The sequence below is a fragment of the Ursus arctos genome, unplaced genomic scaffold, assembly GCF_023065955.2.
Source record: "Ursus arctos isolate Adak ecotype North America unplaced genomic scaffold, UrsArc2.0 scaffold_37, whole genome shotgun sequence".
Taxonomy (NCBI): Eukaryota; Metazoa; Chordata; class Mammalia; order Carnivora; family Ursidae; genus Ursus; species Ursus arctos.
In genome coordinates this window covers 5437874-5453085 of record NW_026623053.1, presented here as the reverse complement: position 1 = coordinate 5453085, position 15212 = coordinate 5437874, and the positions used below count along the sequence as shown (strand labels likewise).

The 15212-nt window shown below is 44.4% G+C and overlaps 1 protein-coding gene across 1 annotated transcript; it reads right to left on the bottom strand.

The window, feature by feature from the left end:
• Positions 1 to 7860: 7860 nt before the first annotated feature.
• LOC113246037 (olfactory receptor 49) lies at positions 7861 to 8790 on the bottom strand. Its single transcript, XM_026486465.3, has one exon. The coding sequence runs from the start codon at positions 8788 to 8790 to the stop codon at positions 7861 to 7863; it is 930 nt and encodes a 309-aa protein (XP_026342250.3).
• Positions 8791 to 15212: the final 6422 nt, after the last annotated feature.

The window sequence follows — 15212 nt, the reverse complement described above, 5'->3', positions numbered from 1 at the left end:
TCCCACTCCCCCTGCTTGTGTTCCCTCTCTCGCTGGCTGTCTCTGTCTCTGTCAGATAAATAAATAAAATCTTAAAAAAAAAAAAAAAACAAAACCATAAAAAATCCTAATAAGATTGAGCGTATTTTCACACATTTATTGGCCATCCATGGTTTTTTTTTTTTTTGAGCATTTAAGACATTACATTGGTTCTCTCTTAAAAACCTGTAAGTTTGTATTTTATGAATATTTAGTCCCTTAAATCGGATTCAGACTGTTTTTTTCACTTTGTAGCTTGTTAGTTCACTTTCTGTCTTTAGATGAGAGGAAGTCTTAATTTTTTTTTTTTAAAGATTTTATTTATTTATTCGACAGAGAGAGAGACAGCCAGCGAGAGAGGAAACACAGGCAGGGGGAGTGGGAGAGGAAGAAGCAGGATCATAGCAGAGGAGCCTGATGTGGGGCTCGATCCCAGAACGCCGGGATCACGCCCTGAGCCGAAGGCAGACGCTTAACCGCTGTGCCACCCAGGCGCCCCTGTTGTTTTTTTTTTTTGTTCCTCTTGAACAAAATGAATTGAGATACACAAAGACTTAACAAAAAAGTTACATGAAAGGCTTAAGTATCATTGAAACAGCAGGCAATGCCGTCTGCTGATACCGTGCGGTGGAAGTTAGGCACTTCCACTACTGTGTCGCTGCTCCTTCCTCCCCATCCTGGTTTTGGTTTCCCGTTCCAAGGTTTCAGTTTCCCGGAGTCAACCTGCCCAGAAGCAGGTGACCCTCCTCTGCCCTATGATCTGGTCAGTTGTCACGTAATGCTAGGTCACAATGCCTACGTCATTCGCCTCACTTCATCTCATCGTGTAGGGTGAGTACAGTACAAAAAGATATTTTGAGAGAGAGAGACCACATTCACATAACTTTGATTACATATATTGTTACAATTGTTCTATTTTATTTTTAGTTATTATCATTCATCTCTTATTATGCCTAATTTATAAATTAAACTTTACCATAGTTTATACATATAGGAAAATCACAGTATATATAAGCTGGTATTATCTACAATTCAGGCATCCACTGGGGGTCTGGGGATGTATCCCCCACAGATAAGGGGTGCTGACCGTATCTTTCATTCTAAGTAAACCCGACATGGAATTTCTAATCCAATGGGCTGCTGCCAATAGAGGGAAACCGTGGCCCCAGATTTAGTGTGACATGTCTGAGGGGTCTTTGGGTCAGAGCTTCCACATTTTAGTGGGTCACGTCTCCTGGCAAAGTGAGACAGGCCACACTAAGCTACAGGGCACTCTCCACAGCAAGCACCACGAGAAGATGGGGAGCTAAGCCTGAAGAGAAACCATCTAAGTGGCCCCTGTGTGGTAAAGTGCAGGGGAAGTCAGTGACCACAGCCCCAGGCTGTGGGGGTTCAGAGAATGGCTAGGATTACCTGCTGGGGGTGTCAGAAGTTTAGAAGGAAATCTAAGCAAATGCACGGGTGAGGGGATTTCAGGAAGGGTGTGCTCCAGGGATGTGAAGGTAGCACTATTCCGGTGGTCTGGCAAATGGATGGGAATACCAGGATGTCACTAAAGACACAAGTCCCATTGGGCTTCTCAGTCATGAAGTAGCATGGCCAACTGTTTTTTCAGACTGACTCAGTTGACCATGGAGAAGACATTGTATTGGGGATGCCCCCAGGTATACTCCACTCTGGCCTACCTACCACTCTGGCTAACACTGCCACAGGTGCCCACAGTTCCCTAAAGCACAAAGAACTATCTTTTAGAAACTATTATTTACCCATCTCACCTGTGGAGGAGATGAGGTCATAGAGATGAAGGCTGACCATTGGCTTAACAGCAGAGGCTGTGGAAGGCCATCCCTTAGCCAGTTTCACCCTTGGGCACCATGGAGTTAAGCTGTGGGCTGAGTGTAGGAAAGATACGTTGGAAGATTGGGCCAGGACTAGGGCAGATGCAGTGCCGCTGTTGGGGGAAGGGGCCAGAAGCCACTGGAACCCCTTTGTCTGCTTACCTTCATGACCAAGGGCTTTGTTCTTGATTAGAAATTTTAATTTTAGTGTTGAATTTATCATGGTTTTCTTTATGATTTGTGTTTGTCTTAAGCAATTGTTCCTGACCTCTAAGCAGGAGTATATTCTTCCATGTAATCTTTTAAAACTTTTCTAGTTTTTCTCTTTTACACTTAATTCATTAATTTTCCCAGAATGGATTTTTTTTGGTGCGATGTGAGAGAGGGATCCAATTTTGTTTTTTCTCCTAGAGAGAAGAAATTGTCGCAGTGTTCTTCTCCATGCCCTTCTGCAGTTCCAGCTGTATCCCCAATTAAGTTCCTAGAAACGCTTCTGAGTGTATCTGGATTTTATTTTGTTCTATTGGGCTATTTGTCTCTCCCCGCACCGATACTCCGCTCACTTAGTTATGTTGGCATTAATATACATATTTTCTGGCAGGTCACATCCATTAGTTTGTTCTTTAGGGCTGTCCTTGGTTCGTTGCTCTTTCATGTAAATTTACAGTAAGCTCGACAAGCTTCTTGAAAATTCTCTCTTGGAGTTTTGACTGGCAATGCGCTAAATCTACAGCTAACCTTTTAAAACGTGCTGGGGGTGTTGCTTGTTTTCCTTCTCTGGACTAGCTGGGTGAGAATAGAATAATGTTTCCGTTACCCATGGCTGCATAACAGCCACCCCATGGAGCGGCTTAAAGCAACAATCCTTTATTTTGTTCATGGATCTGTAATTTGGGCAGGGCTTGGTGGGCCAGCTTGTCTCTCTTGCACGTGGGGACAGCTGGGGCAGCTCAAAGGCTGGGGCAGGGCAAGGTGGAGCTGGAATCATCTCCAGGCTTGTTTACTTCCATGTCTGGCAGTTGAGGATGGTGTTGGCTGGGACCTCAGCTGAGGCTGTTGGCCACGGTCCCTTCGTGTACCCTGTCCATGTGGCTGCTTGGCTTCTTCTCAGAAAGGTGGCCGGGTTCCAGGAGCAAGCATTCCCAACGGGCAGCGTGGAAGCCGCCTGTCTCTTGAGGTCTGGGCCTGGAACTGACACAGCAAGTCCGCATTCAAGGGGAGGGGACGCAGAGCCCACTTCTTGGTGGGAGGAGCGTCATAGAATTCTGTGACAATATTTAAAAATTGCTAAAATAATTTCAGTTTTTGAATGCTTGTTAAAACTTGCCTTTAATGCTGTCTGGGTTGATCTTTTTTTGTGGGAAGTTTGACCACAGATTCAATTTCTTTGTTTTAGGACCAACCGGATTTCCTATTTCTGAAGCCATTTTGCTGAGTTATATTTTTCTACGGATATGTCGTTTTAAATCCAGTTTTTCCAATTTATGCACAGGATTCTTTGGCTATAATATTCTTTTAGTATGTCGTAGGACTCATTTTGTTTGTTTCATTATCCATTTTTAAAAATCTTTTTGGTCAGCAGTTTTCAATTTTGTCTTTACAAAGAACTGAACTTTGTTGCTTTTTTCTATTTTATCTCTTTTCTATTTCATGACTTTATTCTTTTTCTAATATTTCCTTTTTTCTCTTCAGTGTGTATTTTTTTCTGATCCCTGTTTTCTCATTTCTTCAGCGGGATGCTTAGCTCATGAATTTCCTTCTTTTTTCTTTTCTAAAGTAAACATATGAATTCACAAATGTCCCTTTTTAAAAGAATTTATCCATGTATGGGGCGCCCGGGTGGCTCAGTCAGTTAAGCATCTGCTTTCTGCATAGGTCATGATCTCAGGGTCCTGGGATCGAGTCCTGCACTGGGCTCCCTGCTCAATGGGGACTCTGCTTCTCCTTCTCCCTTTGTCCCCCAGCTCGTGCTCTCTTTCTCTCTCTCTCTCTCTTACTCTTTCTCTGTCTCAAATAAATAAGATCTTAAAAAAAAAGAATTTATTTCTTTATTTGTGAGAGCGAGAGAGAGAGAGCATGAGCAGGGAGGAGAGGGAGAAGCAGGTCAATCCCAGGTCCCCGAGATCATGACCTGAGCCAAAGGCAGACCCTTAACCGACTAAGCCACCCCCACAGATGTCCTTCTAAATAACACTGTAGCTCACAAGGTTTTATGTAGGCAGAGTTGTCATTATTGTTCAGTTTAATGTGTTTCTAATTCCCAATATAGTACTTCTTTGACCCATGAAGTGGTTGGAAATATTTTTTAAAATTTCTAAACTTATGGCACATTTTAGTTATGTCTTTGTTATTGATTTCTTACTTAATTTTATAGTGGTCAGAACACAGTCTATATAATGACAATTCTATTTGTTAGAGAAATTCACGCGTCATGGCCTCATATGCGGTGAATTTTTGTACATGTTTCACCTGTCCTTTAAAAGATTGTGTATTTTCCAGTTGTTGGGTGTGATATTCTTTATGTGTTCATTAGATTAGGCTTGATTTTTTTTTTTTTAAGATTTTATTTATTCATTTGACAGAGATAGAGACAGCCAGCGAGAGAGGGAACACAAGCAGGGGGAGTGGGAGAGGAAGAGGCAGGCTCATAGCAGAGGAGCCTGACGTGGGGCTCGATCCCAGAACACTGAGATCACGCCCTGAGCTGAAGGCAGACACTTAACCGCTGTGCCACCCAGGCGCCCCATAGGCTTGATTTTTTTAAGCCGCTCTGTCGAGGTACGACTGACATACAAAAAGCGGTGCCTTTTTACTCTATACAACTCGGTGATTTTGGAGAGATAAGCATACATCTGTGAAACCGTCACCAGTCTGCCACAAACTCATCTGTCACTTCCCAAACAGGCTGGAGAGCTGTGTTATTTTTTTTTTATCTGCCTCAGCTATTAGTGACTAAAATAATTATGTTACATATTCCACGGTGATGATGGTTTTGTCACCACTTCCTTTTGGTTCCGTCAGTTCTAGCTTTTTATCTTTTGTGGCTCTCATTCGGTGAACTGAGCTTTATGTCATTAAGTAATGATCTTCGTTTTTTGTAATACTAGTTTGGCCCTTAAAGTCTATTTTGCCTCATATTAATAAAAGCATGCTGACTTTCTTTTGGTTACTATTTTTCTGGTCATTATGGTCTGGGTGTTTGCGGACCCCCCCTCTTCCTGGACACTTCCTATGTTGAAATCCTAACTCACAAAGTGACAGTATTAAGAGGTGGGGCCTTTGGGAAGTGACTGAGTCCTGAGAGTGGAGCCCTCATGAATGGGATTAGAGGCCTTATAAAAGAGACCCTCGGGGATCCCTTGCCCCTTCCACCATGGGAGGTCACGGTGAAAAGATGGCCATTTGTCAACTGGGAAGCAGGCTCTCACCAGACGCTAAATCCGCTAAGCCTTGATCTTGAACTTCAAGCCTCCGTTACTGTAAGAAACACATTTCTGTTGTTTGGAAGCCACTCGAAGGTGTTTTGTCTATGGTATTTTTACTATAGCACCCCAAGTGAATGGGCGTATCTTTATTTCACCTTCCACCAGTTTTTCTGGGTTCTAATGTCTTAGGTTTACCTCCTATAAATAGCTTATAGCTCAGTTTTAAGTTAAAAATTCGATCTGAGGGGCGCCTGGGTGGCACAGCGGTTAAGCGTGTGCCTTCAGCTCAGGGCGTGATCCCGGCGTTCTGGGATCGAGCCCCACATCGGGCTCCTCCGCTAGGAGCCTGCTTCTTCCTCTCCCACTCCCCCTGCTTGTGTTCCCTCTCTCGCTGGCTGTCTCTATCTCTGTCAAATAAATAAATAAAATCTTTAAAAAAAATTCGATCTGAAAAATTTTAGTTTAATCCATTTACATTTATTTTGTCTACTAATATATTTGAATTTATTCCAAACTTCTTATTTTATGGTTTGTATTTTTTCTATTTTTCTGTTTCTTTCTTTTTGTCTTCTCTTTTCTAATTTTTTTTTTAAGGATTTTTTTTCTTTTTGTAAAGATTTATTTATTTATTTTAGAGAGAGGGGGAGAGGCAGAGGGAGAGAGAAACTTAAGCAGACTCCACGCTGAGCTTGGAGCCCAGTCTACAACATGCCTTGTAGCTACTTGCTTTGCAGCTAGTAGACTTCCGTAGTACTTTATGTATGTTGGGTCCTACCAGTTGGTTTGTACCAAGAATCAGTTGTTTGTTTCCAAACCTTGATTTGATAATTAAACTTGTTATTACGATCACATATTTCAACTAAATAAAGATAAACCAATGAAATATGAGTATAAAAGCAAAACTAAGTTGATTCCTTTCAACAGATTCCATAATGCCAGATAATGAAAAAACGTGGTTGATCGAGGTGTGGGCAAGAACTGTTAAGATTGGCAAACAAACAAAAGACAAAAATTCTAGAATTCTGTTCTCAGGTAGTTTCCCAAGCGTCTTTGAAATTTTTGTATTACTGAAACAAATCCTGAAAATTCGAGAGGATGCATAATGAATGCAGTTTAAACAAGAAAGACTACAACAATCATTACATTCATTCTCATAGAAAAGGATATTTATAAATTAGTGAACACATATTTGCTTATAGGCTTAATTTCAAATATGTACTTAAGGTGTGTATCACTTTTAAATTGTTCTGCTTTAACTCCCCCTCCCCCCCAAATAACCAACCAAGTCCTAGTCCTAATCTGTCTGAAAGGGAAGTTTCTACCTGGTTAGCCAACAGCCTTGGCATCATTTATTGATTTGAACTTCTTTTCTTTACTGAGTAGAAAGTCTACTTAATCGTCTCTCAGATCCTTATGTGTATTGCATTATCTTTCCAGATTATATATCCAGTTTCATTGATCTATTTGTTAGTTCTTGATTTAGTGCTTAAAACCTGATACTTTTTTTTAAAGATTTTATTTATTTATTTGACAGAGATAGAGACAGCCAGCGAGAGAGGGAACACAGCAGGGGGAGTGGGAGAGGAAGAAGCAGGCTCCTAGCGGAGGAGCCCGATGTGGGGCTCGATCCCAGAACGCCGGGATCACGCCCTGAGCCAAAGGCAGACGCTTAACCGCTGTGCCACCCAGGCGCCCTGATACTTTTTTTTATTTAAAAGATTTTATTTATTTATTTGGGGGGGCAGAGAGAGAGAGAGAGCACCAGCTGGGGGAAAGGGGAGAGGGAGAGGGAGAAGCAGGCTCCCCGCTGAGCAGGGAGCCTGATGCGGGGCCCGGTCTCAGGACCCTGGGATCATGACCTGAGCCCAAGGCAGATGCTCAACAAACTGAGCCACCAGGCGCCCCTGAATACCTGATACTTTCATTAGCTTGTTGTGCCTTGGATAGTTCATCTCATTAATTTTTCCGTATATGTCTTATTTCGGAAGTTATCATCCATATACTCTTGTTGAGGATCTTTTTATCAATTATGAAAGGTTCCAGTGAAGAAGGTATTCTGTTTGTCATTATAACTTTTTAAACAACATTTATTTATTTATTTATTTATTTATTTATTTATTTATTTATTTAAGAGAGGGTGCACGAGCAGGGGGAGGGGCAGAGGGGGCAGGGGAGAATCTCAAGGAGACTCCACACTCAGCTCAGAGCCTAACACGGGACTTGATCTCATGACTCCGAGATCATGACCAGAGTTGAAATTGAGTCAGCTTCTCAACCGACTGAGCCATCCAGGCACCCCTGTTTATCATTATAACTTAAAAATAAGGCAAGGCTGAGAAACTCAAATACAGCATGGGGTCAGAAGCATGAACGCATACCAACATAGTAGTGGTATACTGAGTTTTCTGTACCCTCTGAGAAGATCGCATGAGCCAATAATACATGTAAGAAACCACTGTAAATTAGAGCACATGGTAAAAACTGCCAAGAAGGAGACAGTTCATGGAAATCAGGACAGGACTGCATTGACAGAGGTTCAAGCAAGGAACCAACTTTACCCTCTCAGGCCCAGCTCATCGTTATGAGAGGAGCTTGCTCATTTGCTCTCTAAACACCTGCTTCACCTGTTTGTTCCTCAGGGTGTAGATGAAGGGATTGAGCATCGGGGTGACCACAGTGTTGAGCAAGGCCACCACCTTGTTTTTGTCCTCTCCCTCATTACCCTTCCCTGACCGGACGTACATGAAGATGCAGCTGCCATAGAAGAGAGACACAACAACGATGTGGGAGGAGCAGGTGGAGAAGGCTTTCTGCCTCTCCTTGGCTGAGGGGATGTGCAGGATGGTGTGGAGGATGTGGCCGTAGCAGGTGGCCGTCACGGACAGCGTGCCCAGTAAACTGAAGTTGGCCACAATAAAGCCCAGGAGCTCTATCACACTCGTGTCTGCACATATGAGCTCCAGGAGTGGGAAGTTGTCACAGAAGAAATGATTAATGACATTGGGGCCACAAAATGGCTGCCGAAAAGTGATGAAACTTGGAAAGATGATGAGAAGGAATCCTGCCACCCATGAACAAAGAACTAGCTGGACACAGACCCTTTTGCTCATGATGGTGGCATAACGCAAGGGGTTACATATGGCCACATACCTGTCAAAGGACATCACCGCCAGGAGGAAGAATTCTGTGATGCCCAGGAAGAAATAGAGGAAAAATTGGAGAAAGCAACCAGTTAGGGAAATGGTCTTGTCTCCGGTCAGGATGTTGGTCAGCATCTTGGGGAAGATGACTGAGGTGAACCAGATCTCCAGAACAGCAAAGTTGCGGAGGAAGTAGTACATGGGGGTGTGGAGGCACCTGTCCATGAGGGTGACGCCCACAATGAGGAGATTCCCCAGCAGAGTGAGGAGGTAGGTCAGGAGCAGCCCCAGGAAGATGAGCATCTGCAGCTTACAGGCATCTGAGAGCCCCAGCAGGACAAACTCAGTTACAACGGTGTGGTTCCCCATGGCTCCTCTGACGTCTCCTGGGGGTGGCCGATCAGAGGGGTGCAGCATCAGGAGCTGTGATGTTCTGGGGACCTGAGGACACTTGGAACTGAAAGGAAAAAGCATTCAGAGCTGAAGGAGTCCTTTGTTTCTTTGACCAATCAGGCCCTTTTCTGCCTCCTCAGGCTGGTTGTCCAGATTCCTCACTGAGTTAGCATCAAGTCACTCATACTTTGACCCAATTATATCAGTTTTCTGGAATTCCTTGGGGGAAACTTTTGCCCTTACCAAATCTTTTTCATTTCTCTTGTTTCTATTAGGAAACTCTGTATTAAACTCCTTTCATTGTTTCCTTTTAGATTAGATGATGTCTTCTCTCATATTCACCCAAGTGTTACGGGGAGTGTCTCAAGTATATTAAAATACCCCCTTCTGCAGTCCCGTGTCCAATGCATCACTTAACTTTATAGAAAGCATTGATGGAATAACTACTCCAGAGCTCGTTACAGAAGGCATTGAAGTTCAAGGCGGTGGTTGCCCCTGAGCGCCATCATTCACCAGCTTGTCTGGGACTGGCTGTCTGCCTCACCAAAACCGTTTCCTTGGTGGGAACAACAACAGCACATTTGTAAAAAGTTCTTCTGGAGCTTAAATGAATGATGCATACCCAACACTTAGCACAAGGCTGGTCACAGCGCAAGTGGTCACGTAACGTTAGCTATTTTGTGACTGAAACTCTAGTAGGACAGTAATAAGAGGCAATTAGAATAAAATTGGAGAAGAGATACTGGGATTTGGGGCCATATGTATGTAAACAAAAATTCAAAATATGAAGACATTATCAGCTAAATATGGAAAGTTTACGAAACACAAGAATTGGAATAAAAAGAACAACATGTAGCCCCATAGAGTCACTTTTATGCACCTTTGATTTGTTTCTAGTGTGTTTTTTCCATTCGGATCTGGTGTTTATTGCTTTACCTACAATGCCCATAGATGATGTATTTTGTACCTCTTTCCTTCTGACATATTGCTATACGACATTTTTGTCAAGTTATTACAAATTTTTGTTATTATATTATTTGGTAGGAACTTTGGGAGGGAAGTACGTGCTTTGAAACTGACACATGGTGAGGAAGAGAGCATATATTTGTAGGTGTGGCGTCATGCTTAATACTCTGGGATAATATCCTGAATATGAGAACTAGGAATAATAACAGCTAATGGTGATATTCAGAATTATTCATTGGTCAGTTTCAAATTTAGATGTTGGTTTTAGATGCTTTTGAAATGATCTGATTTAAACAATTGTTACTTCTAGGTTTTTGTATCGCTTAATCTCATCCTTGGAGATCTGGGTAAAGAACGAGGCAACCTTGTCATTGGTTGTTCTCTGTAGATTTGACAGGTTAAGGCAAACTTCTGTAGAGAAGAACAGTCTCCACCCAAGACAGACGCGGACCTAATGTGATGAAGACTGCATCAGAAAAATGGTAACACGCTACATTATAGCCACGTGAAATATGAATTTTTATGAAGAAGGACTGGATGAGAACACTTAAAAGTGAACATAATTGCCAGTAAGGATGGGAGGATTGTGGGTGATTTGTCTTTCCTCTTTCAATTATTGCTTATGAAATAACCAAACTCATAAGAGAAACCAGCACAGTGAGACCATTTGTGTTAAGACTTGGGCAGAACATTTCAGGAGAGACAAAGGGGAAACAAATGAAACAGTGAGAAAAAGCTTTAGAGATTCTGTGACTCCTCAGCTGGACCTGAGTCAAGATGCTGAGAATGATGAAAAAAACTGAAGGGGTCAGCTGGGCCATAGCCCGCCAGTGGCAGCAGCAAACAGATGACAGGTTACTAGGCAGAGTGTCCAGAGCCATCAGATTCCCTTCCCCCATTCCACCAACGCACCAATGCAGGTTGCCTCACTAGCTGCCAGGTGAGGTGCTCAGTTGTCTTCACAAGGCCCTTGTGATGACGGAGACCCCTGGTTTTCACAGGAAACCCCTGGCTCTGCAAAGTTGCCTGAGGACCACATTTCTTTGGGGACTCACCAGAGTTTCAGAGAGAAGGAAGCTCCAGAGCTGTAAAATGGTCTGAAGGTCATGGACATAGGCAGGTCCTGTCGTCTTTGTACCCCATGTGTCACACACCTCCCTGTTTTCCAACAACCGATCTTCCTTAGGAAATGCTCCCTGAGTCCTTTGTCACCAACACATCCCCAGCCCTCCTCAGAAATGTGCCATCTCTGGGCTTTCCCCAGAACGTCTGGGTTCACCGGTTTTTCAGGAAGTTTCTATTGCTTCTGCCCTATCACAGTACCCCTGCTGGACCACTTTCCTGGGGAAATGGGTGTAGACACACAATTAATTATTCACCCGTCCCTCCTAAACTAAGGCAGAGACAGACATCAACTGGTGCAGATTCATATGACTCATCTTCAGTTGGGCTCAAGAGGCTTCTGGCTAATGGTACCTGCCTTTCCAGGGTCATGGTGCCCATAGAGGATTCAGGGGTAAACTATTAGGGGCAGATGCCTTGTCTCTGTGGAGCTGGCATCGGGCCGGGACTGCTTGAGGTTCTGTTTATCTCCCTGGAGCTCAGAGACAGACAAGGTACACAGCTCAGACTTAACCGGTCTAGAGGTTCCCACTCTTCCTTTGCAGGATGAAGCTGTGCTTCCCCTGAGATTCATTACCATCGGTAGTAATAGGGACCTAGGAAGGTCCCTTACCTCTGACGTTCTTCCAATTTGAGAGTGAGAGTTTACTTTTTTCTGGATGAGAAACTCAAAACTCCTAATGATGTTTAATTATAACAAAGAACTACAGCTACCGAAACATTGCACAAATTTTTGTGGAGTGCTTAATGTGTAGCGAGTAATGTCGAGACGCCAGAGATGCACAGGCAGAGCCTTGTGGGGACCAAGGACATTGAACAATCACACAAGTGATTAATTACCATGGTGACGAGTGTCTTGAAGGAGAGCCCATAGGATATCCTGAGCTAGACTGAAGGACAGGGGACGGTTTCCCTGATGGCGATCTATTATCCCGAGAGCTGAAGGATGAGTTGGAGTGTGGGGGATGAAAACTTTTCATTAATTAATTAATCCTTCATTCAACACATGTTCAGTGAGCACCTACTATGTGCCAGGCACTGTGCTATGCAGTGAGACGATTACGTGTGGTGAATGAAGGAAACATGCTCCTAGTCCCCGTGGAACTTACTCTTCATCGGGAGAGTCTTGATAAGAGGATCTTGGGCTGCTCCCCGTCTTGGTCTTTGACCCACTGGAGTGAAAACTACTCTGTAATCCCACCTGCTTTCTTTGGTCACCAAACTACTGCTTAGAGTGGATAAAACTGGCTGATATAAGTTGACTCAGGAAGCAGTATGATTTTAGGAGCCAGTGATGTGTTTGGAAAGGCCAATGAGTGACTGACTTTCAGCTGTCTCTCTTTTTTTTTTTTTTAAAAGATTTTATTTATTTATTTGACAGAGACAGAGACAGCCAGTGAGAGAGGGAACACAAGCAGGGGGAGTGGGAGAGGAAGAAGCAGGCTCGTAACAGAGGAGCCTGATGTGGGGCTCGATCCCAGAACGCCATGATCACACCCTGAGCTGAAGGCAGACGATTAACGACTGGGCCACCCAGGTGCCCCTGAGAATCTGGCTATTCTCGATGTGGTAGGATGGCTCTTGTTGGCGAACCACTCCCTAAACACTTGGAAGTCATAAAAACTGCTTGTGTAGTCACCTTACCAGGTGGTAAGAGTGAGACTACCCCAGTGACGCATAGGAAGCAGGCCCAGACAGCTGGACAGCTGAGGGTGAAGCGTGAACATGGCACCCACCATGGGATCTGCTTATCGAAATTTTATTCCTTCTCTGGCCAGATCAGAAGGGGCCCGGCTTAGGAAGCCCTAGGCTTTCGAATTGGTGATTGCCCATCAGTGGGCACCTGCCAGGCATGGTGAGAAATGAAAACATTGACTCCCCTCTGTGACTAGAGTTTCTCCCTTTTTTCCTTGGAATTCCCTTTTCTTCCTTGACCATGGTTTTATCCTTACTATGTGAATCTTTGTTTCTGGTAAAGGGCTCCTCATGTGAAAGAAAAAGAACCTGAATTACTTTCCTCCAAACTGGGAAATCAGTCCTGTTCTCACACAAATCTCAGAAGAGGAACACACGTTAGGAAATACGTACTAACAAGACATCATGAGGGCCATGAAGACATAGAGTGGGTGTGTGAGGAGAGAAAACAAGTGAGACCTGCCTTCGATGGATGGCCAGGAACGGCATGCCAAGGACATACGAATGGAGCTCAGACTTGAAGCAGAGTTGGGGTTCTCCAGATGACTGTTCACGAACGTTTCCAGGCAAAGAGAAGAGAGTATTTCAAGGCCATGTTATGGCCAAGAGCTGGTGTTTTTGAAGCACGGCAAGAAGGCCAGTGAGTCAGGAAGACGGTGATGATGACCTGAGATTTGGCTGCAGTGTTGTGCTGAGGTCAAAATTGCAGAGCCTTGAAGTCCTGGCCAGTAAGGAGGATGGTGCATTCCAAGTGCAACTGGAAGCTGTTGGAAGGTCTTCAGCAGAGAAGTGACAAGATCTTGCTTTGCTTTAAAAAGTCATCACTCTGGGGGATGGCAGGAAGAAGAGATTGGAGCAGGCAGGGGGAAGAGGAAAGGAGATGAGGGGACTTATTGCAGGGTATGGGGGAGAAGCCACAGAGGAAAAGCTTCATTACTTTTGATGAAGAGTTAGTAGATCAGGAGGAAAAATAAGGGCAGGCAACGGTAGATTGAAGGCATGAGAAAAGAAACCGTGGTCAGAGGATAAGACCTTGAAAACGACCAGGCCTGCCCAGGTAGGCAGAGCACGGAAAGGGATCCTTGCAGAGGGAATGGTTGGTGTCTGGGTAGACCGCAGCCTGTTGATATCTGGGAAGTGTAACTGCAGGTGGCAGAAGGTTTTGGCTCGTTGGGAGCTCAGGAGTGTGACTAGAGTCCTCGAGAGGTTGGGGTCAGCCTGTCAGGAGAGCTAAGGAGAAATCACATCCTCAATGATGGAAGAATAGGCAGGTCCTCAGGATCAGGACTAGGCACTGAATGGAAGGCCAGGGTCCAATTCCCAGGACAGGGCACAAGAGCCTTTTTTTCAGGAACAGGGCAAGTTTCGTCACTATAAGGGGAGCACCACGGTGAATGTGGACTCCCACGAAGCGAGACTGAGGCCGAAACCCATAGAGCTGGCCTGGGTCTTTCCAAAGTCTCCATGCCCGCAGCCAGGATTGTCCCAGAATTTGGAGGGAAGGGTCAAATGAGGACAGAACAGGTTTTTGCATGAGGGGAAGCACCGCTGAGACCACTTAGAGTTGTCACAGTGGGATTCTGTCTTCTACACTTTGCCTGCCCTCTGTTCTCTTAGCCATTGCTCCGCTGCATTAAATTCCATTCCATTCCATTCAATCAAGATTTATTGAGCACTCACTCACCTTGTGTCAGGTGGCACGGGGAACCCAACAATGGAGCAGACATGGTCCCTGTATCATAGGAGCTCATGATTGAGTCTTTTGTCTGGTGACTCTAACATGGGTGGATTGCTTCGTAGCCTCTTGGAGCTTTCATGGACAGTATGTTTGCTTCTAGCCATCCGAATAGAGGACAGATGTAATGTGGTCTCCGTGTTGTTAGAGATCTTTTGTAATATTCAGTGGGACATCAAATGGCATATTTACTTGGTGTCAAGACTAGTCTTACATATTTCGTGTGACAGGCAGCCTCTTAGATGGCCAGCCCTTAGGATCCCCAGCCTCCTGTGGTGTTCATATCCCCGTGTCATCCCTTCCCCTCATGGACTAGTGGCTAGCTCCTAATGAATAGAATACAGTAAAGGGCTAAGACGTCACTTCTGAGAATGTTACAGAGAGTCTGTGATTTCCATCTTGCATGCCCTCTCTTGCTCTCTTGCTTGTTCTGAGGGCAGCCACCTGCCATGTTGTGAGTTGTCCTTCGGAGAAACCCCAACGGCAAGGAACCGATGTCTCTAGGTATCAACCAGAAGGACTTGAGGCCTGTCAACAGCCACATGAGGGGACCTGGAAGCAGATCTTCTTCCAGATGGAGCCTCGAGATGACTGTCTTCCTAACCAACACGGTGGTTATAACCTTGTGAGAGATCCTGAGCTGGAGGCACCCAGTTGTGTCATGTCCCGATTCCTGACTCAGAAACCGTGAGCTAATAAATGCTTGTTGTTTTAAGATGCTACGTTTAGGGATAGTATGTTACGCAACAACAGATAACGAGTATAGTTCTCTTCAGGAATCTAGTTTTTACTTTTGCGGTGTGCTGGTGGGGCATTTAATGCAGGATGTGCTGGGTACAGATGTCCTACCTCCTGTACCTTTGGTCTTGAGCTCTCTGGT